At 40.1% G+C, this 20,842-nt stretch overlaps 1 protein-coding gene across 3 annotated transcripts in view; it reads right to left on the bottom strand.

Moving 5' to 3' along the window:
- The window catches only part of ADGB (androglobin), a 215,269-nt gene that overhangs the window by 133,875 nt on the left and 60,552 nt on the right, over nt 1-20,842 (bottom strand). For 2 of the 3 annotated variants that reach the window (XM_045012031.1, XM_045012029.1), the window contains exons 6-9: nt 17,924-18,063; nt 11,121-11,207; nt 9,162-9,355; nt 6,074-6,202 (exon numbers count right to left, since the gene is read on the bottom strand). In XM_045012031.1, the coding sequence (XP_044867966.1) occupies nt 6,074-6,202; nt 9,162-9,355; nt 11,121-11,207; nt 17,924-18,063 (550 nt within the window). The remainder of the gene's footprint in view (nt 1-6,073; nt 6,203-9,161; nt 9,356-11,120; nt 11,208-17,923; nt 18,064-20,842) is intronic. The other variant, XM_045012032.1, reaches the window with a different exon arrangement.

The following is a 20,842-nucleotide window of genomic DNA, read 5'->3' as shown; positions in this document are numbered from 1 at the left end:
TGTATGAAACAATTGACCATGGCCTGATCCTTGTCTTCCATGGGCATTTTTTGTTCATGTAGTGATGTGACATAATATACCCGTGTTCACACCCCACACACTATTGTAATTATTTTTGTACAATTTGCTGATCAATAATATCATGGTAAAATGCATGTAGCAGTGTTATATGTGAAGCTATAAACATAAGCTGAAATCTTGACTAAAAGTATGTTTTCCAGATAGTCTGGGGAGTGGCCAAACCAGTTCTTCAGAGACAAAAAGGCAAGCTGACAACTCAGCCAGGTGTAAACAAGGCTGATGGATCATTTCCTGCTAAGTATGGAGTGGAAATCCATCAACTTCATGAAAAAACTCGTACAGATACAGACTGACATCATCTTCCTTTTCAAATGCAAACAGATGGACATCATACCAAAAGGACTAAAGGTAAAAAATCCATTACAATCTACATACCACACCACACCTTCTATGGGCCATCTTAATTATCACTTCAAAAAGTTTTTTTTCCTCCTGCTAACGATAGCTCATCTCAATTGATTAGACTCTGCCTGTTGGTATGCATAATTCCACCTTTTCATGTTCTCTGTATGTATAAATATCCCCTGTCTGTGTGTTCCATTCTATGCATCCGAAGAAGTGAGCTGTAGCTCACGAAAGCTCATGCTAAAATAAATTTGTTAGTCTTTAAGGTGTCACAAGTACTCCTGTTTTTTTTTGCGGATACAGACTAACACGGCTGCTACTCTGATTCCTGCTAAGTGGTAATTCTTTGTCAGAAAAGGGGGTAGGGGTATAAATCTACATCTTAGCAAAGAAACAGAATGGACTTTCCTTCCACAAAGACTGTTTGTCACCTTGCTCCCAGCTAGAAATGCTTCTCAAAGGGGGGACAGAACTATAAACAGCAGGGGCCAAACACGCCCCACCCCCCTGTCTCCCTGACCCTCGCATTCACTGCATGTCAAGAGACAAAGAAAGCAGCCTTTGGACAGTTTTGTCAGTATGACTGGTGAAAGCATGTGGTGAGAAAAACTATATTAGATTCAAAGTTAGGCACCAATAAGTTATCTTTATTTTTCTTGTATTAGAGGGGTAGCCGTGTTAGTCTGGATCTGTAAAAGCAGCAAAGAGTCCTATGGCACCTTATAGACTAACAGACGTATTGGAGCATGAGCTTTCGTGGGTGAATACCCACTTCGTCATGCATCCGACGAAGTGGGTATTCATCCACGAAAGCTCATGCTCCAATACGTCTGTTAGTCTATAAGGTGCCACAGGACTCTTTGCTGCTATATTTTTCTTGTAACCACTTCTGATTTTTATGCTTCATTACTTGTACTCACCTAAAATCTCTTTTTAGCTAATATATTTTCGTTATTGTTTTATCTAATCCAGTGAGTTCAAATTGAAGTGTCTGGGTAACCCCATCTGTGATAACAAGTTGTGTGCATATTATTCCCTTAAAGGAAAATGGACTCAGTATATTTGTACGGTCTAGGTGAGGGATGAGCAGTACAGAACAAATGTTTCTGGGGGGAAATCTGGGACTGGTAGTGTGTTGGGGTCATCCTGTAGTAATCTTTATGGCTGGTAAGAGCCATGGTGTGGCTGGCTGGCTGTAGCACACACAGAGACACAGTTGGGAACATGTTGGAGGCTGTTTGTGAGCAGTCCAGGTTGGAGGCTACAGCAGCAAGGCATTGTAAAGGGCACCCCAAGTTACAGGGCATGGGTGACAGCTATTCATTGGTCTGGACTGTACCCTGGTATGTCATTTCGATTTGCAAGATAGAAACAGGGATCCATTACCTGTCTAATTCTAGTGAGTCTCCAACTATCTACGCTGACAGAAGTGTAGCTTTCTATGTGCTTTTAAAATCTGTCTTTCTGGAATGTATGCAAAGCTTTCAATGCTTTTCTTCAGTACTGTAGAAAACCTTTGATTCTTGAATGTCCCTTCTGAAATCCTTTTAAATTCAACATCTCTGTAATATTTGAGAAATTGGTGAATGCTCCAGTTGGTCCTTAATATCTCTCTCCACATGCTTGTGACTCCCATGTGAGCCACAGCTGTTGTGTTAGCTACGGGTTTCATTTGTTTAAAAGCAATAATGTCATTTGGGCTTGATCTCAGTCCCCTGCAGACGTATTGGTCCTACTACAAAAGCAACACTAGCAGTTCCACTGTACATTACAGAACAGTAAATGCCACAAGCCAGACCAATTTCAGCTCATGTGAGAAAACATTTTACTCAAATAACCAGAACTTCATCAAATACCAGGTGGAGCCTAAAGCTGCAAACCAAGTCCAGATGGACTGTGAAACAACATGTATACAGGGCACTGAACAAATTATTAGAGCATGTAAATCATTAACAGATTGCTATATCATGTCCACTTTAACATTAATAGAATATACTGACTGCTTTTAAAAATGAAACAATATTTGATTTTTTTTCACTGTACAAAAATTAAGGGGGAAATTTATTCTTCTGTAAAATAGCATGAAATCGATGTCTGTAAATTTGGTTAAAACGGGTAACATTGCTAAATGTGCATTATTAGGTGAAAAGTGTTACAACCCACAGCATTAGTAAAATGTTTAGCCCCAGCAATGCCTATCATTTAGATCTGTCACTGAAGATATACAAACTGTTCAGTCAACTGCTAAAGATTTGAGACTCAGCAGTTGCACGGTTTTAGATCTTGCTGTTTTGTAAATTCATTCAGAGAACACTACATTTTGAGCAAGCTCATTTTTTCCCCCATGGGAGCAAAAAAGCATTTAGAATTAACTCCGGGAAAATTTGTTTATTAAAGAGAAGGCCAAAGGGCTTTTATTTTCAGAATTATCAGGATTTTCTTCTAGGTCATTCTGAAGTATTCACCTGAACACAACATACACATGTAAGATTTTTTAAAACTAAAAATATTAGCCTCTAATTTCAATCTGTGAGTGAAAACTTTAACTATTCTGCACAGATAAAAGGCAAACTGTAAGAATATCAAGGCTCTTTTTATACCTATTAACTACCTAAGGTACTTACATTTCCCCTATTATCAAAGTATCTGTGTACCTCAATCTTTTACTGTATTATTTCTCTCAATACACTTGTAACAGGGAAATACTACTATCCCTATTTTACAGATGAGAAACGGAGGCACAGAGACTGACTGACTTGCCCAAGATCAGTCAGGAAGTCTGTGGCAGAGCAAAGTCTCCCAAGTCCTATGCTAGTACCCTAACTACTGGAACATCCTTCCTGTCTGGGACTGTTAGGGCTATTCAGAAACAACAACAAAGATAACGAATTGTCTAGAAGCCTAGTGGAGTTGTGCTTGATCAATAGTGACTGGAGCAAAGGACATAGCTAGTGGGTGAAATCATTGTCACTGGATAGTGAGGAGGAAGAGGAGATCTGTGAACTGTTAGGGACCTCGGTTTGCTAGAATCTAGACATTTCTAAAAGTTGGGAAGGGCCTCTGATAACCATCATATATAAAGTTGACCATTAATCTTATTTTTCAATATTTTGTCTTCCCAGCATTGATTTCACCAAGGGGTCCTTTCTCATTCTAAGCAGTAATTATGAAAATTGCTGATCAATAATAAACAAGTGATTAGCATTTACCAAACATCCGTACATGAAGACTAAACTTAAAATAAGTAGTTAAGAACAAATGATTGAATGGACTCATGTAATGAAGACAAATTCTTTTGTAATTCTAAAAAGTAAAATGTAAACTTTATCAAGAGTTATTTTACAGCAATGTAGGAAGAATTCATGCTCATCTCAAAAAGTACAGGAGATCAGTACCTTTGGACTCCTCAAGATCAAATGCGCTGTTGAGGGAAACTTTGCTGAAATGAAAGAGCAATTTCATGCTGCTGAAGGTGAGATAATGCCATAGCTGCACAATGATCATTTAGGTCCCGTTCCAAGACTTTCAGCAGTAATTCAGAAACCTTCTGCAATCACCACCAGCCTCATGGTTCTGAATCTGAACCCTTCCTGCACTTTCAAACGTCAGTTAGGACACGAACAAGGATCTGCCACCCCTGTCTATCCTGCATCACTCTTTACGTGTCCTTTATGTTAACTCCCAGACATTTTCCCTCCTTTATGTACCATTCAGAAGAGATTATTTAGGTCAGACCCTTTACATGTTCCTCCAGCTGTCCAAGGGCATGGTTACCACTACAGATGCTCTGGATTCATTCTTAACACCCAACCTAGGCATTTCCATCTTCTTTTTTGATAACTTCGGAGATGAAGGGTTATTCAACTCTCTGATGAACCTCAGCATTTGTTTTAAGTTCATTCCATTTCGTACCTAGTATTTTCCTGAGCCTTTGCTTTCAAACTGTTGTCATTCAGGAGCAGTTTCTGTTCATCTTTGACACCCCAGACATAGCAAAGATCAATTGATGATTATGCCACTAAACTAAAAGGCAAACACTTGAATTTATTAGGAGAGTTGCAACCTTCTTTTATGCTAACATGGTTTTCCATGCAGCACAAACTCAGCAGTTTAAAAAAAGTGAGTGAAGCACTTTGCCCTGGATATACTCTTTCAGATAACGTTAAATGTGAGGGCCAATACTACATGTGGCAAGTGAAGAAAAAAAGAAGACCTAGAATAATCAATACTGAAATTAATACAGGATGGTTGGTCAAACAAACAATGTTTCAATAATGGTTAAAAGCATTCACACAAGGAAAATGTCTTCCTCCTTAATGCTATTGATATTATGTGTGAAAAGAAACACAGAGAATATTATATGGTGTTCAGCACACTACTTCAACCTCATTGGGAATGAAGTAAGATCTACCACAGTATTAAGCACCCTGAAAGTTCCAAATTCTTTTTCAATCATAGTCATAGCTGATAAAATTAAAAGGGAGGATAGATGACCCAGCTTTTCAATGTTTGTGAAGGAGATTGTGTCAGTCTCCTATATACATATATTGGAAAATATGGGAAGTAAAATTATGGAAGACAGCATGACTGAATTCAGGACTTTGTCAAAAACATTAAAATGTAATACTCTCCTTTCTTTCACAGCCAACCAATCTTACATTTTTTATCCACCTTACAGACTCCTTCTTTACAAGTTTCAGATTTTTATGTTCTAGTCTATCCAGATTCTTATCACACACATTTACTAAGTATCTGAACATGTATCCCTGACTGGGACTTTCAGGCTCAGCTCTGGTTCTTTTCACCTTGCTAATGCCTCCACAACATGTTTTAATTTTTCCTTTGGGCTAGCTTTCTTAGTTCTTCATTCTTGCAGCTCTTTAGATGTCTCGGGTTTTTCATACCTAAAAATTCAGGATATGATAGCTCTACTGATTTGGCTGAAATATACCACGGATCACTGCTTTTCAAATGATTTCATTGTCCCACTAAATAGTAACAACAGCCCTTTATTTACTCTCATGGAACAAAGGTCTCTCACATGTATTATGATTGCATTTCATCTGGTCTCTGAAGTAGGCCTGAGACCAAAGGGTACTTTGGTTCCACCAGACATGGAACCGGAATCAGTTTCCTCCTCCATTTCTTCTTCACACCCATCTTCTATTGCACACCACCAACTGTCTCTTCTCCTTTCATGTAATAGCAGCAAAGAAAAAATCTTCTAGAAATGTTGCCTCTTGACCACTATTTGGTGATTCTGCCTGTCCTTTTATTGATCTAAGAAAACCTCCAGTTCACTGAGACCTGTATCTCCTCTCCTTTCCATATTTAAACATACCATCACACTATTAAGGCATTTGTTTTTTTCTTTCCATAATGTGCTTTAATACTGCCTTTTGCTGGCCCAGAAATGAGCCTGTTACACATCCACAACTATTAAACAAGAAGAGATATTTTTTCAAATAAATTTTAAAGTTTGTAGTTCTTTTACTCCACTAACAGTGAACATAAATCAGATGTCAAACTAACAAGCTTCCTGCTGGTTGTTGATGACAAACAACTACACATAATACCTTCATAGCTGTGTAAAAAAGCAAAACAAAAACAACCAACTGATTAAATTCTACGAGCATTTATAACTTACTCTCAATAAAGGACTGAAGGGAACTTTGAATGTCTGTAGCGATTCGTGCAAAATGAGGTGCTGACTTGTTTTTTTCTTTTTCACCATCTCTACTTTTCTTCTTTCCAATTTCTCTTTGTTCCAGCTTATCTACCAAACAGAATAAAGACTACATCTTTTCTTTTCCTTGTAATGCCTTTAAATCATGAAACCTCATTGTCTTATCAGTATTTCAGGTAAGCTTTTTAAAAGAAAAAGAGTAAAATTCTTGTTCAGTTAGATAAGTAGAATAGATTGAGAAAGCACAATAAAGACAAAGGCTGTGTTTTGTTTTTTACATCGAGACAGAAACCTGTAAAAATCCTAGTGGAGACAAGGCACTGAAGTTTTTACATTAATGGACCTGATCAGGGGAAATGGGCAACCTTAATTCTGGCATTTAACTTTTGAGTGCTTGGCTTTCTTTCCTTGACATAGGTGTGTGTGTGTGTGTGTGTGCGCGCGCACACACCACGTGATGGGTCACCAGCAAGGATGGAGCACTTAAATCCACCACACAGACCTGTGCCACTTGAACTAATAGAGTAACTGATAGCAGGAGGAGGTCGTTATACTCTGTGTGGACTAGCACTCGAGGAAGATGGGACACTTTCCCAGAGGGTTTTCTGGTACCAGAGGAATAGTGAGACTCAGGAACCTTGATTCTATTCCAGATTCTGTAAAGAGTGTGCTTTCATGGGCACATTCTCCTTACCTAGCCAGTCCAAGCCTCCACTTCTCAGGCTTTTAATCCCATTCCCAGTCTTTTTACCCTTCCCCTCCCCGCCCCCAATGAGTCCTAGTTCCCCACATCCCAGATCTTCAATCTCTCTCTTTCCTCATCTGCGGTCTCTGGTCTCTCCACCCCCATATCCTTGATCCCTATTCCTACAGGCTCCCAGTTCCAATCTTACTTGCCAGATTCCTCATCTGATCTCAGTCTCTCCCAATCTCCATTGCCCTCAGCTCCTTGGTCACGCTCCTTGTCCAGTCACTCCCAGTTTTCCATCCCCATCCTGGGTCCTCATCAGATCCGTTTCCACTGACAACTGCCTCTGAATCTCCACCTGATTCTGGACCCAGCTTCCAGTCCCAGTCCCCTTGTCTAGCTAGCCTCCAGTCCCCTCCTCCCCCCAGTCACCGCAGACTCCTTGTCCCAATCAACTTCATCTGCTCTCTTCCCACAGGTCTGGCTCTTGACTTCTCTGCAATTGACTCAGGCAGCTTCATTCCCCACACTACCTGAGTCAAGCAGGGTGACCAGAAGCCATTCTAGCTATAGTCCTGCTAGGCAGCTACCTAGGGTGACAGATTTCTGGACGGCTGCCTATAAGTGCAGAATTGGCCCAACAGCTCCTCTGTCATCACAGAGGAGCAACTGGGCCAAACCTGAGTGATTCAGCTGTTTTGGCCCAAATTTTCCAAAACAATTCAGCATGAGCCACAAACCCAGAATGGAAAATTTCATCCAAACAGTTAAAGTTTGCCAAAAATATAAACAACTGAAAATATGGTGGTTATAATGGGAGTTATCAAACAACCTTAATTATAGATGATCTTATTAACCCCACCTATAATAATATCAACATGCAAGAGTTAGTCTTATAGGTTAATACCATATTTCCATCACTGATACAAATCTAAGACTTCAGAAACTGTGCACTTTTAATTTTCTAAAGCAAATAATTTAAAAAATAAGTAATATATTTAAAGGGTAAGATTCTCTGTTGCACCTTTAAGAGGCACAGCACAGAACTCACAGCTAAAGGGTGGCGGGACTAAGATGGCTTTAAGCCAGTGCTGTGTCCTCCTGATTATCAGCTGTTTCAAGGACTGGAGTGGTCCCTGTTGTAATTTAGATAGGGGCTATGTTACAGCAGCCTCCCTGGGCTGCCCTATAGCGGACAGTTCTGCTCAGGATCTCTGCAACCCTATGCCCTCAATCCTGCCTGTGGAACAGCTATGAAGCTTCCTATGTCAAGGCTGGAGAGAGGGTCCTCAGAAGGCACCTGAGGCTATTTTCCACAGTTCCTGCACAATGGGAATTATCCCCCGGCTAGATCCAGGGCTTTTCAAGTTCCTTGGTTTTACATCATTCTGGCTCTTTTGCTCAGTGCGCAGGGACCAGAGAGGGGCTAACTCCGGATCTCACCCAGTATCTTTAAGTTTAAGTTAGGGTAGGCAGTGAACACAGGATTCAGTCTATAGCTTGTCCTTTCTTATAACATACAGAGTTGTTGCAGAACTACACTTATGTTGTAAAGTAAAAACTGAAGCTAACAGAAATAAGAATGAGATCTAAACATTGCAGAATGACACTGTGGAATAAGTGCATTAATAAACCTAGAACATTACTTTCCTATTTAAATTCAAATGGGATTTTAAAGAAAATTAAATTCAAGAAATGTTAAATATACTAACACCTTCAATACCATGAATAGAAAAGTTATAGTTGCATTTTGATTTAAACCTATATGAACAGATTTTTATATACACTCGCATGTTCACAAAGATATACACAAAAACACTGCTATCTTCCTTTCCTACTTTACAAAAATAAGCAAAGCCACTTTTGAAATTGCATATTCATGTTAATTTTAGTTTTCTGAGCTCCTTACAAGTAATCACCACCTTGTAACACCCATTATGAAAGATAATGCTGTCAAGCTCTTCTTGGTCAGAATTACGCTGGGTCAATCACCTTAGGGCAAATTGTAACCTATATACTTGTTTCTTTCTACAAGGAACACGTTTCTATGGAAATGTCCATGTGCTAAACAGTGAAACATAGTGTTCTGCCACAAATGAATCAAAGGGAGGAGATGCTTCAAAAAAAAATTAGCCCCAAACCCTGCTACCACTATGGTCAACAGTTAAAACTGGATTTACTCTGGATTTACACTGGTGTCACCAACAGCAGAATTTGGTCCAGTGACTTCAATGGGAGCAAGACTGGGCCTATAGAGTAGCATACAGTGTAACAAAGTAGGATGTGCTTGAATGCTGAGCATTATGTCAACTTTGCGTATCTTCAATTTGAAAAGTTTTTACAGTATCGGGAGTTTCCTACCTTTGCCAATTTTCTCAGCCTTCTCTGCTTGCTTACTGGCAACTGGAATTTCATTTTTTAACTCAGGCCCTTTGGTTTCTTTAGCCTTCATATCTGACAGAGGATTTTTCAGTTCAGGAGTTGTCTCATTTGGTAGCTTAAATTCTGGCACTATGTCTTTTAAAAAGATCCAAACTTTATCCAAATATCCAGGCCTTAAAAAATACATACAATACATCAACATTACTTATATTTGCTACCGAATAAGGCTTTCTGCTCTGAATCTGACAATTTGGAAAAGTAAGTGTATTATTTCAGCTAACAATCACACTGCTGTATTTATATGTTTTCATGTATAATTGTCAGAAAAACAACAAGAGTTGGCAAGAACAGGGTTTGTGCTAGGCATTATAGACAGACTGCTTAGTGGAGCCAGCACATCAAGGAATAGTGAGCCATCCTGTGCTCAGGCTTGTTAGGAGACATTGCTGTGGAAGACCTGACACTTTACAACTAATGGGGAAATCTTCAGTAGATCATTCTGCAACACTAGAACGATAATGTAGGATCTTAAGCTGAGACAGAGTAAACATCTTAATAAGTAAATCCTGATTTTGTAAAAAGAAACACCCCTCCAAAGGTCCTTCTAGCCGCTCCTATTCACCTCAATAAAACGAGCTCCAACACCTTCTCCCCATGGATTCCAACAAAGACTGTCTAACAGTCCCTTGATATGATGGCAGCTGTTGTGCTGGCTCCCCATAGGGGATTTTTGCATCCAGAAATAAAGTAAACTCTGATCAACTGATGTGGAGGGGGCAGGGGAGTGGAGGGAACCTGAACAGACCCCCACAGTAACTGCATGAAAAACTTACAACCATATCCCTCAACAGTTTATTGTGCAACAAGCTGTAGGCAGCTCTGTGTTACTGCACTCAGCAACAGTGTAGTACTCACTCCTATTTGCAAAATGAACAAAAAAACCCAAAAAATAATATTCAGGGTCAGATTTGCAGACACTGGCTTTCACTGCTGAAGTAGTAAATTGCAGCTGCAATATGACCCCTGTAATTTAGGTCACTTGGATGTCTAAATTTCTGATCTGCAGGCATATTCTGGGGCTTAAAGAGCTAAGTACCTGGTAACCTAAATTGCAAGCACAAGTAGGAGCCCTAAATAAGGCCAGACTGAAATTTTGGCCCGTTACGTACTATTTACTATTGGAATATTAGTCCATTTAATGTTTAACTGTTTCTTTTAAAATACATTAACTAAAAGGCCACCAGTTGCAAAAGTACTATTTCTTTTACAAAAAGAGCCTACTACACCATATATCCCAATCAGCCACTCAAAAAAAGGAGGATGTCAGACTAACTGCCTGTTGCACTGGCTGTTCAGAATGGACTTGAATATGAGCTATCGGGGAAAGGGGGCTGGGAGAATGGGAGCAAGAGTGTTATTAAATGAAGTTTAGTATGACTGTTTAGCTTGAAATAAAAGTAGACAAGTTGCATCAGCTTGGAAATGTGAAAAGAACAGTCAATTGAACTCAACCTCTTTGTTTCTAGTTACACATAGGATTTCTTGTGTTTTCTACAGTTAATTCTTATACAAAGTGATGCTACTATATATTAAAATAATCTTTGCCTGTCATATGTCAGAGTAAACCAGACATACCTAGCAAAGTAGACTGTTTTCATTGCTGGGTTCAATATGAGTTAAAAAGTGTAACTAAAAAGAAACATCGACAGCTCTAACCTTGGTAATAGCTTCACAAGTGTCAGAAATGCTTGCAGACATAAATTTAGCAAAATTCTTCAGAGACTGCAAGCTTCTAACCTCCAAAGTCTTTAAACACACATCTCCCCACTTGTTAGAGTTAAAAACCTGACCTTTCATAAATTGATTTTTAAGGCCCACATCTCAATTCATCTAGGCGCTTCGAAAAATAGTATTTAATTGCTTAACAGAAGAACTCACTGGAGAGGAATAACTTCTGGTATCCATCCAGTAAGTGCATGGAGAATTGTGAATTCCTCCAGCTCTCGTTTTCCAGCTTCGTGTATACTACAAGAAATTCAAATATTAAAATATTTATAGTTAAGTAGAGCCTAATACAACTCCCATGGAAGTCAATAGTCAACAATAACATTAATAGAGGTTAGATCAGGCATATAGAGATTAGCAAATTACTGTAAAACAAGCTATCAACACACAGAGCAGTTATGGATGTTCCTGAATCCATTGCTGCTAAAGATCTTCCAGTTGAAGTTTCAACATTTTCAGCTTCATTGGCTGCAGCTCATTCTCCTTTAAATTTATTTAAAGTGTATAATATACCCTTTTAAGAAAATCTTCTCCTACAATTAGCACTTGTTTCTGCAATGTCACATGACAGTAATGAGATGAAATAAAACTGGAAACCAAAAGGTTATCTGAAGTTTGTTATAAATAAAATTTCTGATATCTCTACCAACTTATAAATGCCACACAAAATTAACTTTCACATATATGTCTCTTTGCTGGGTTCTCAGACCTCAGTCTTACGTCCTCTAAACTTATATTTAATTAAACTAAAGGTAAAATGTTTAAAAGTACCTTAGTTACTCATAAGTGTAAAATCTCTTTTGAAAATGGAACTTAGGCTTCTAAGTCACTAATCAGCTTTTGAAAATTTCAGCCTAGACTTACTTTTTTTTAAACTTCCATAACTAACGTTGCAGTATACTAAAAAACAGAACTCACTTATGTGTAGGCAAACAACATGATTCAAATGTTGAAAGTCTTGAGACACAATTGCTCGTGGAGAGCCAGATTCTGGCGCAGGGTCCATCCCTGCTCCCCAAACCTACCATCACCCTGGAGCAGGAGGGGACTTGAGAGGCAAGCTGTGACTGAGCCACAGTCTGCTTCCCAAGTTGGTCCTGGGGCAGTGCTACCCCCACGCTGCTGAATACATGTGACAAAATCATGACTAAACCCTAATTATCAATATCTTGTGATGGTCTATGTTTTTATACATAGACCATAGTTCTATGTTTGTCGGTTTTATTTTTTAAGCAAAGTACCTCTAAATTACACTTTTTGATAAATACTAGCAAACATATCTCCTACATGTTTTTATACTTAGTTGTCTCTATGATGTTTATTTTTGTAAAGATTTGATATAGTCAGATTCCTTAATTTTATCTTTTATAAGAATGGTGTCATAACTATAAAGGGAAGGGTAACAATCCTCCTGTAGACAATACTATAAAATCCCTCCTGGCCAGAGGCACCAAAATCCTTTTACCTGTAAAGGGTTAAGAAGATCAGGTAACCTGGCTGACACCTGACCCAAAGGACCAATAAGGGGACAAGATACTTTCAAATCTGGGGGGGGGCTTTTGTTTGTGCTCTTTGTTTTTGGTGTTGTTCGCTCTTGGGACTAAGAGGGACCGGACATCAATCCATGCTCTCCAAATCTTTCAGAACAAGTCTCTCATATTTCAAACTTGTAAGTAACAGCCAGGCAAGGCGTATTAGTTTATCTTTGTTTTTCTCAACTTGTGAATGTTCCTTTGCTAGAGGGAGGTATCCCTGTTTTGCTGGAACTTTGAAACTAAGGCTAGAGGCGGTTCCTCTGAGAAATTTGAATCTGATTACTCAGTAAAGTTATTTTCCATCCTGATTTTACAGAGATGATTTTTACCTTTTCTTTTTAATCAAACCCTTTTAAGAACCTGACTGATTTTTCCAAAGATCCAAGGGTGTGGGTCTTTGATCACTTTTGTAACCAATTGGTTACGATATTATTCTCAAACCTCCACAGGAAAGGGAGTATAAGGGCTTGAGGGGAAATTTGGGGAAAGAGGAATTCCAAGTGGTCCTTTCCCTGTTTCTTGTTAAATCTCTTGGTGGTGGTGGTGGTGGCAGGTTTTAACCAAGCTGGTAGGAAAAAGCTTAGGGGGCTTTCATGCGGCTCCCCACATCTGTATCCTAGAGTTCAGAGTGGGGAAGGTACCTTGACAAATGCATACCGGTAATTATTTCAAAAGTTGAACACTAAATGTAAAGGCCCAGCAAGGAGTCAAAGAATATCCAGTATATCATTCATGAACTACGAAAATCTTTCTGAATTGATAACTTAAGTGACTGGCAAACATTATGTTTGAAATATGCAGGATGTGACCCTTTCTGTCAAATACTACAAAATACATCCACTAGACTGCCACAGAAATAAAGACTGCAGTTTAAACTTTGCCTCTTCAGAATCCACTTTCCAGCTCCACTATTTTTCTTTCCTTTTCCTAATCAAAAGTCCTAATCTTTTTTTAAAGGTCACTCTCAAGAAAAAATTGACCTAATAAAATACACTACTCATTCTCAGAATAGAATTTTAAAATTTACAACTTATTGCTAAATACAACCTCCCTTTTAAAAAAGATAACGTTTGTTTATATTGTTACAAATGAAAATCTATCCTTGATTCTATTTTTTCTTCTCTGTTTTAGCAATAGACTAAGGCTATGTCTACACTACAAAGTTAAGTCAACTTAAGTTATGTTGACAATCCTCCACCACTGTAATTAAACCGCTGGTGCATATCCACACAATGCTCCTTGTGACGGCAGAGTGTGTCCAGTTGGTGCTCTTGCATCGACATACAGAGCAGTGGACCCGTGGGTAGCTATCCCATTGTGCAACTTGCCACCATCTGCCACTGGGTGCTCTGGGAAAGGATTGCAGTGCAATCCTATCATATAAGGTAGCATCCTATCATAGTTTTCATCATCCCATCATTCCTACTACGTTTTACACTGCTTTTCAACAGCCCTTGTAAATTGTGTGTCCACCATCTCTGGCTAAAAGCATGGATCCTGTCTGTCTTGTGATGAGTGTTATGAACACAATGCGGCTGATCTTGCAGTATTTCATGATCTGCAATCTGATAATGCCACCATGGTGCCTGTCCTGCTGTGTGCTATGGAAAGAAACAATTCAAGATTGCTGTTGGCATTCACAGATAAGCTGCACATGGTGGACTCTCAGTACTGGGCTTGGGAAACAAGCACTGAGAGGTGGGATCACATCATGATGCAGGTAGGGGAGGATGAGCAGAGTGAAGAACTTTTGAATGTGCAAAGCCACCTTCCTGGTGCTGTGTTCTGAGCTTCCCCTGTCCTCCAGCCCAAGAACACCAAAATGAGAGTTGCCCTCATGGTGGAGAAGTTAATGGCAATTGCTGTGTGGAAGCTGGCAACTCCAGACTGCCATCGATCAGTTGTGAATCAGTTTGGAGTTGGGAAGTCCCGTGAGGGTTGCAGTGATGCAAGCGTTCAGGGCCATTAATCATCTCCTGTTATGAAGGACTGTGCCTCTGGGCAATGTCAGGAAATAATGGATGGCTTTGCAGCAATGGGATTCCCTACTAGAGCAGGGCGATAAATGGCATGCATAATTCCATTTTGGCCCAGACCACCTTGTGACAGAACATATCAATAGAAAGGGCTACTTTTCTATTGTATTGCAAGAGCTGGTGGATCACTGGGGTTGTTCCATTGACATCAACGCAGGGTGGTCAGGGAAGGTGCATGACACGTGCATCTTCAGGAATAGTGACCTACACAGAAAGCTGCAAGCAGGGACTTTCCAGACCAGAAAATTGTAATTGGGGATGTGGAAATGCCAATTGTGATCCTCGGAGACCCAGCCTACCCCTTGCTCCCGTGGCTCATAAAGCCTTACACCAGAAACCTTGACAACAGCAAGAAGCGCTTAAACAATAGGTGTACTATGCAAATGCTCCAATTGCTACTGTGTGTGAATTTCACCAGCAACCTTCATGTGTAGAAGACTAATAAAGATTCATTTTGTTTCCCTAAGCTCATTTTTATTTAACGGCTATACAGACATCGATATTATCTATAAGGGACATGACAATGAAGAGCACTTTTTAATAAGGCTCTCACAGCTGTGTATATGTCCAACTGTCATTGTGAAACATGCCCCTAGGGGTGGAGTGCCTGGAGTGGAGTGCTGTGGCCCAGAAACATGCAAAGAATGTGTTTGGGGAGGGCATTGAAGGCAGTTCTGAATGAGCTACAGGGGGAGGAGAGCACAGCTGTGTTCCACCTGAAGCACAATCAAGGACCTCAGCATGTCTGTTTGGTCCTTGAGCAACTAAATCATCCACTCCTACCCGTTTCCTCTCCTGGCTATATATTCTTATTTTCATTGATAGCAAGCACGGAGCTTGGAGAGAAGCTATCAACAGCATTAGATTATTGTAGCACCTTCTTGAATACACCTTCCTTACTCTTCCTGGTTGGTCTCCTTAACAGACACAGCTGTTCAGCTGGTGTACAGGAGGAGACTCTCAAGGCCACATCTGCAGAAACTAAAGAAATAGACAGAGGCAGCCTTGATTCATACAGGTTACATACACCACCTTCTCATTTTCCCTTGGCAAGCACACAACATGGAGAGAACCCTAACCATGGTGAGTTGGGCACAAGGGAGAGGGAGTAAGATGGGACAAAGGGAGGGGGATCATTACAATCTCCTAGGGATACTATTCTGAATACTGGAACCATTTTCCATAGATGGGGGTGATAGAAGCTGATATCTCACTCCTGAGGGTGACCAAAGATGCAAGGGTGCAGCTCCTGCATGTGTGTGGTTGCATACTGAGTCCATATGCTGCTCACCTGTGTGCTGCTCTGGTGCCTGCAGACATAACTGCTGATTGACGCGGCAAAAAGTTTCCTTCTGCAGGGGAAGGAACAAAGCAGCCCTCCCAAGGAATCCTCGGCAGAGGATTGCAGAATACCTCCACAAAAAAGTTTCCTAGAGATCAGTATGGAGGATTTCCAGGACATCCTGGTGTGCATCAACTTTTCCATGGCCCCCCACCTCCATCTAGCTACACAGAGGAATGAGAGGCAGATGCATATAGTGCTACTGTTGGTTATATCTATCCCTCTTCTACCCTGGGAAAAAAATAGCTCTATCTCATTTCTCCCTGCAGTATCAAAGCCCAATGAGTACTTACTGGGGCGCTCTCCTGTATCAGGCGCACCAAAGCCGGAGTGCTGGGACTGGCAAGACCACTCCGGAGTTAAAAACGGGTCCTGGCTCATCACGCCACTAAACAACTCAGTCACCTGTCCCCCATCCTCCTCCAATTCCACTTCCTTGTCTACCACTTCATCCTCAGGGTTAACGCTGCTGGCCACTGCCTCCAACATCCCCACAGGGCTTCTGGCGGTGAAAGTGGGGTTGGTGCAGAGGATAGTGTGACCAGACCAACAGTTGGCCTCCCTTAACTTCTGGTATGCCTGCCTCAGGTCCTTGATCTTGGCACGGTACTGCTGTGTCTCCCTCTCACACCCCTTCAGCTCCATGCCGTAAGCAATCTGCCCATAGGCAAAGTTTCTATGGCTGGAGTGGAGCTGTGACTGCACAGCCTCCTCTCCCCACAGACCCAGTAGATCCAACAACTCCACGCAGAAGCGTGTTTGCTTCAGTGAGCCGCCATGCTCAAATGGGAAGATGCTATGTGAACTGTCCACAACAAGGAAGACAGGAAGAGGAATTTCAAAAATTCTTTGGGCTTTAAAGGGGGAGGGGAACGTGTCTGTGTACTTGGCTGCAGGGCAGCGGAGCCCAAAGTGGTGACCAGAGCAGTCATGAATGGCATTGTGGACGTCTCCTGGAGGGCAATTTGGGCAACATAAGCAATGCAGTGTCTACCTTGACACTGCGTCACTAACTTTGTTGGAAAAAACTCTATGCCGCTCATCCAGGTTGTTTTATTATATCAGGGTAGCAGGAGAGTTAAATTGGTTGGAGGAGATTTGCTGTATGTACACCTCCACTGTTTTATTGACGAAAGATGACTTTCGTCGACAAAACTGTGTAATATAAACATGGCTTTAAGGTCTCCATCCTTACTGTCTCCAATTAATAACCTCTTGTTGTACACTGACTCCATTCTTCTTTAAAGAGCGAGATGTAGTGGACTGGAATCCTTTCAGAGTGTATCGTTACTATCCCTAATTGGCTGGAGGAGTTCCTTTCTCCTTTCCCAAGAAACACGAGTCCCACTGTGCTCAGCCCATTGGGAGCAGAGCACTTCGTATCTTCATTGGCCTGGCTTACAACTGAACAGAACCAAATCTATAATATGGCATTGCAGATTACTATCACTAACTCCACCAGCAGAGACTCAGTTATTTTGTTTTCACTTCCAGTTTGTATATTACTTGTCCAATGTTGATTGGTTATGCATTACTTAGCTTAGCATCACTGCTGTAAGACATGATATTTAACTGACAAACTACCGATGTTGAAAGCAAGAACCACTATGCATTATGACAATATTGCATGTAAGTTACCTTGGATTTGTCATCTATCTCCACTCCTCCAAACTCATTAAAATTTCTGGGACATTTCTACTCTGCATGTGAAGGGTTTTTTGGTTTGTTTTTTTGCAACACACACAGTAATGTCATGCAGACAAGGTAGTTAAGAAGATTTCTTGGATTAATTTTCTATGAAGCTTTCAGAGTGTACACACACACACACACACACACACACACACACAGCGCTGTGTCTGCTACAGCTGCTGAGAAAACTGACTACACAGATTTACTGTGTCAGCTTTCACATCAGAGCTCAAAAACCACATTTACCATTACAATAATTTGCAACAAACATTCACCATGTGTATTATAATTTTGTTGCTTATTAATTCCATCTAATTTTATAGAACAAACTGATAAAGAGCTCACTAAACATACTCAGTGTTCGCCAGCTTAATGATTGCTTTTGCCAGCAACAGTGGCCAAAGTTCAGTTTGACAGGTTGTAGCTGGAAGCAACAAATTATTCTCTTCGTTGAAAGGCATAGTATCATCCACAATGATCTTTCGCCAGCATCCCTATGAATGAGAAAGAAAAGAAACATTAAAACAATGTGATGGAAATAAGAAACAGATTCAATGTAGGAAATCTATGTGTTCTCCAAGAACCCACTTCTACTGTAGCTTGATTTATATTACTGATGATTTTAATGAATAGGGAAAGTAATGCAGATTGCAATTTAAAACCCTAGTAGGTACACTCAGCATGCCAGATACGGACGTTCCTTGCTAATTTGATAGAGGTTATTTCCAATTCTGTTACTCTCACGGATCTCTACTAATGCCATGTTAAATCTTAACCTACTATTTATTCCAAATGATTTGGATAAGGCTCTAATTTGGCACTCTGTACGCCACCTGCAACACATGCGAAAAGCAGGCAAGAATTTTAAACATGTATATTTGTGTTATATTTTAACATTTAGGACACACCATGATAGATTTTGAAATATTGTTGGTATGCTGCACTATGCAAAGAAAATTGTTCAGAGAATGTGAGAGATTCATGGAATCTGTTTTCAGATCATCCATATTACTACCTCTTTACTTTTTGACTATTTTATTTCACATAGAAATCTAACTGCAATTATATTCCAGATTTATGTGCAGTGTTAAATGTATGGCATATTTTCAATTGCTATCACGGAATCTCTGGAAACATATGCCAAATGCCTCTTTAAGGCCCCAATCCTGCAAACACTTAGGCTCATGCTTGACTTTATGCATATGAATAATCCCATTGTCTTAAATGGGACAACTAATTTGCCTAAAACTAAGGATTAGGGCTAAAACATGTAAGGTATAGAGAGGAGAAATGATGGTGTAGTTCTATTGACCTCTATAGGTATTTATAATGCAATCCCTGTGGTATCTGAATTATTTACAAAACCTCAGTTTTAATTTAGTGTTATGAATGAAAATTTAAACCCTTCATGGTTTTGTAATCAGAACTTCTAAAAATAAGGCACATTTCAGTTTCAAAACATTCACTTGTGTGTCAAACTGAAATAGTAATTAATTTCACCCTTTTCATAATCCTTTTGTGTTCATGGATTGTAAGGTGAACTTAAAAATTACCAAACAATATTAAACACAACAATGAAACCATATTAGACTGCAAAAAACATATACAAAGGCATAACCTCCCAAATTAAAAAAACATGGCAAAAATACATATAGGAGCATGCAAAATTCTACCATCAACATTTCACAAAATATGTATTGCTACCAACCTACATCCCTTACCTGTGGTTGTTTTACTGGGGTTTGGGTTGCTGGGTAAACCCTGTAATCTGCACCTACTAGTACAGTTTATTTTCTTTTAGGACACCTTGACCTTACCCTTCTAGTACCTTCTCCAGAATCCCTGAGAAAATGGGATATGATAGAGAGCCCAGAAAATGTTTATTTGAAATCTAATTTTTTCCAAGGACCCATCTGACAAAACTGCAGGGATTGCCAAACTATGGTCCATGGATCACTGGTATTTGCAGAGCACTTACTGGCTTGTCACATGCTGCTGCCCTTTTCGTTTCCAGCAAAGAGAGCCTCTATGGACCTGTATAACTTGATGGAGAGAATGCGCAGAAGCCAACTTTGGTTTCTCTGCTGCATAAGACGGAGAGAGGAAACAGAAGTTGTCCTCTGAAAAGGGTAAACCACCAATAGCAGAGGAAATTCCAGAGGAGAAAGGAACCAAGCAAGGGAACCAAGGAAAGCATCTGCAGAATGAAAGGAAGAAAAGGCAGCATAGAATCATATAAAAGGCAATGGACAAGAAGGGGAGCAGGCAACAAAGATGCATGGACAAAGGAGCAGGGCAGTAGACAGAAACAAAACAAATTGTGCAAGAGATGAAATGAAGAGCAAAAGAGCACTTAACTGTCTATTTAAAACAAAAAACAAACAACTAAACGCTAATTGCTTTTCCATGTAAGTAACTGACAATTTCCACAGTAATGTTGCATGATCGAATAGGAAAGGGAAGTAGTCAATAAGGGTGTCTCTATTAAAATGTTATCTCCCCTATGAAAAAGCTGCTGAACTCTCAGAGTACAGTATCTGGCATGCTGCTGTGATTAGTTAGAAGGGGCTTATAAGGGCAGGCAGGGCCGGCTCCAGGCACCAGCGGAGGAAGCACGTGCCTGGGGAAGCACATGCTAAGGGGTGGAATCTCGTCCATTCTTGGGGCAGCACAGTCCGGGCGGCTTTTTTTTTTTTTTTTTTGTGTGTGTGTGTGCACTTCAGCAGTTTGGGTGGCGGTTTTTTTCTGCTTGGGGCGGCAAAAACAGTAGAGCCGGCCCTGAGCACAGGCCAGCCTTTTGGCCTCGTTAATGATAAACAAAAGAGCTGAGATTAAGAATAATAAAAAATACAAATTAAATTAGGAAGTCGGTGAGGCAAAACAAACACAGTCAAGAAAAGAGGCAAAAAATCCAAAAGGACCAGTGACAAAAGGTAGCAAAAATGGCTATATCGGCTTTTGAGTGACCAGGTCTAAAAGATAGCCACTGATGGTCTCCAGCATACATCCTCAGGGAGAGAGTTCCTTAGAAGGTTTCCATGAAGGAGAAGAACCTGCCCCACAAGCAGAAGCTAAGTACTTTGTACTTAAATTAATAAAAGCTTTTTAGGCTATTTTCAAGATATTCGAATCCACTTGGTTATCAGAAGCTGGAGAAAGCTCTGCACTTCACAGTGAGGGAAACAAATTCACCACATCAAGGAAAGACAAATGTTCTCCTTTACTTTAATTATTAAGTAAAAAAACATGAGTAGTGTTACTACATTATTAAGA

This window comes from Mauremys mutica, chromosome 3 (assembly GCF_020497125.1).
Source record: "Mauremys mutica isolate MM-2020 ecotype Southern chromosome 3, ASM2049712v1, whole genome shotgun sequence".
Classification (NCBI taxonomy): Eukaryota; Metazoa; Chordata; order Testudines; family Geoemydidae; genus Mauremys; species Mauremys mutica.
This window is presented reverse-complemented; position numbering and strand designations above follow the sequence as displayed.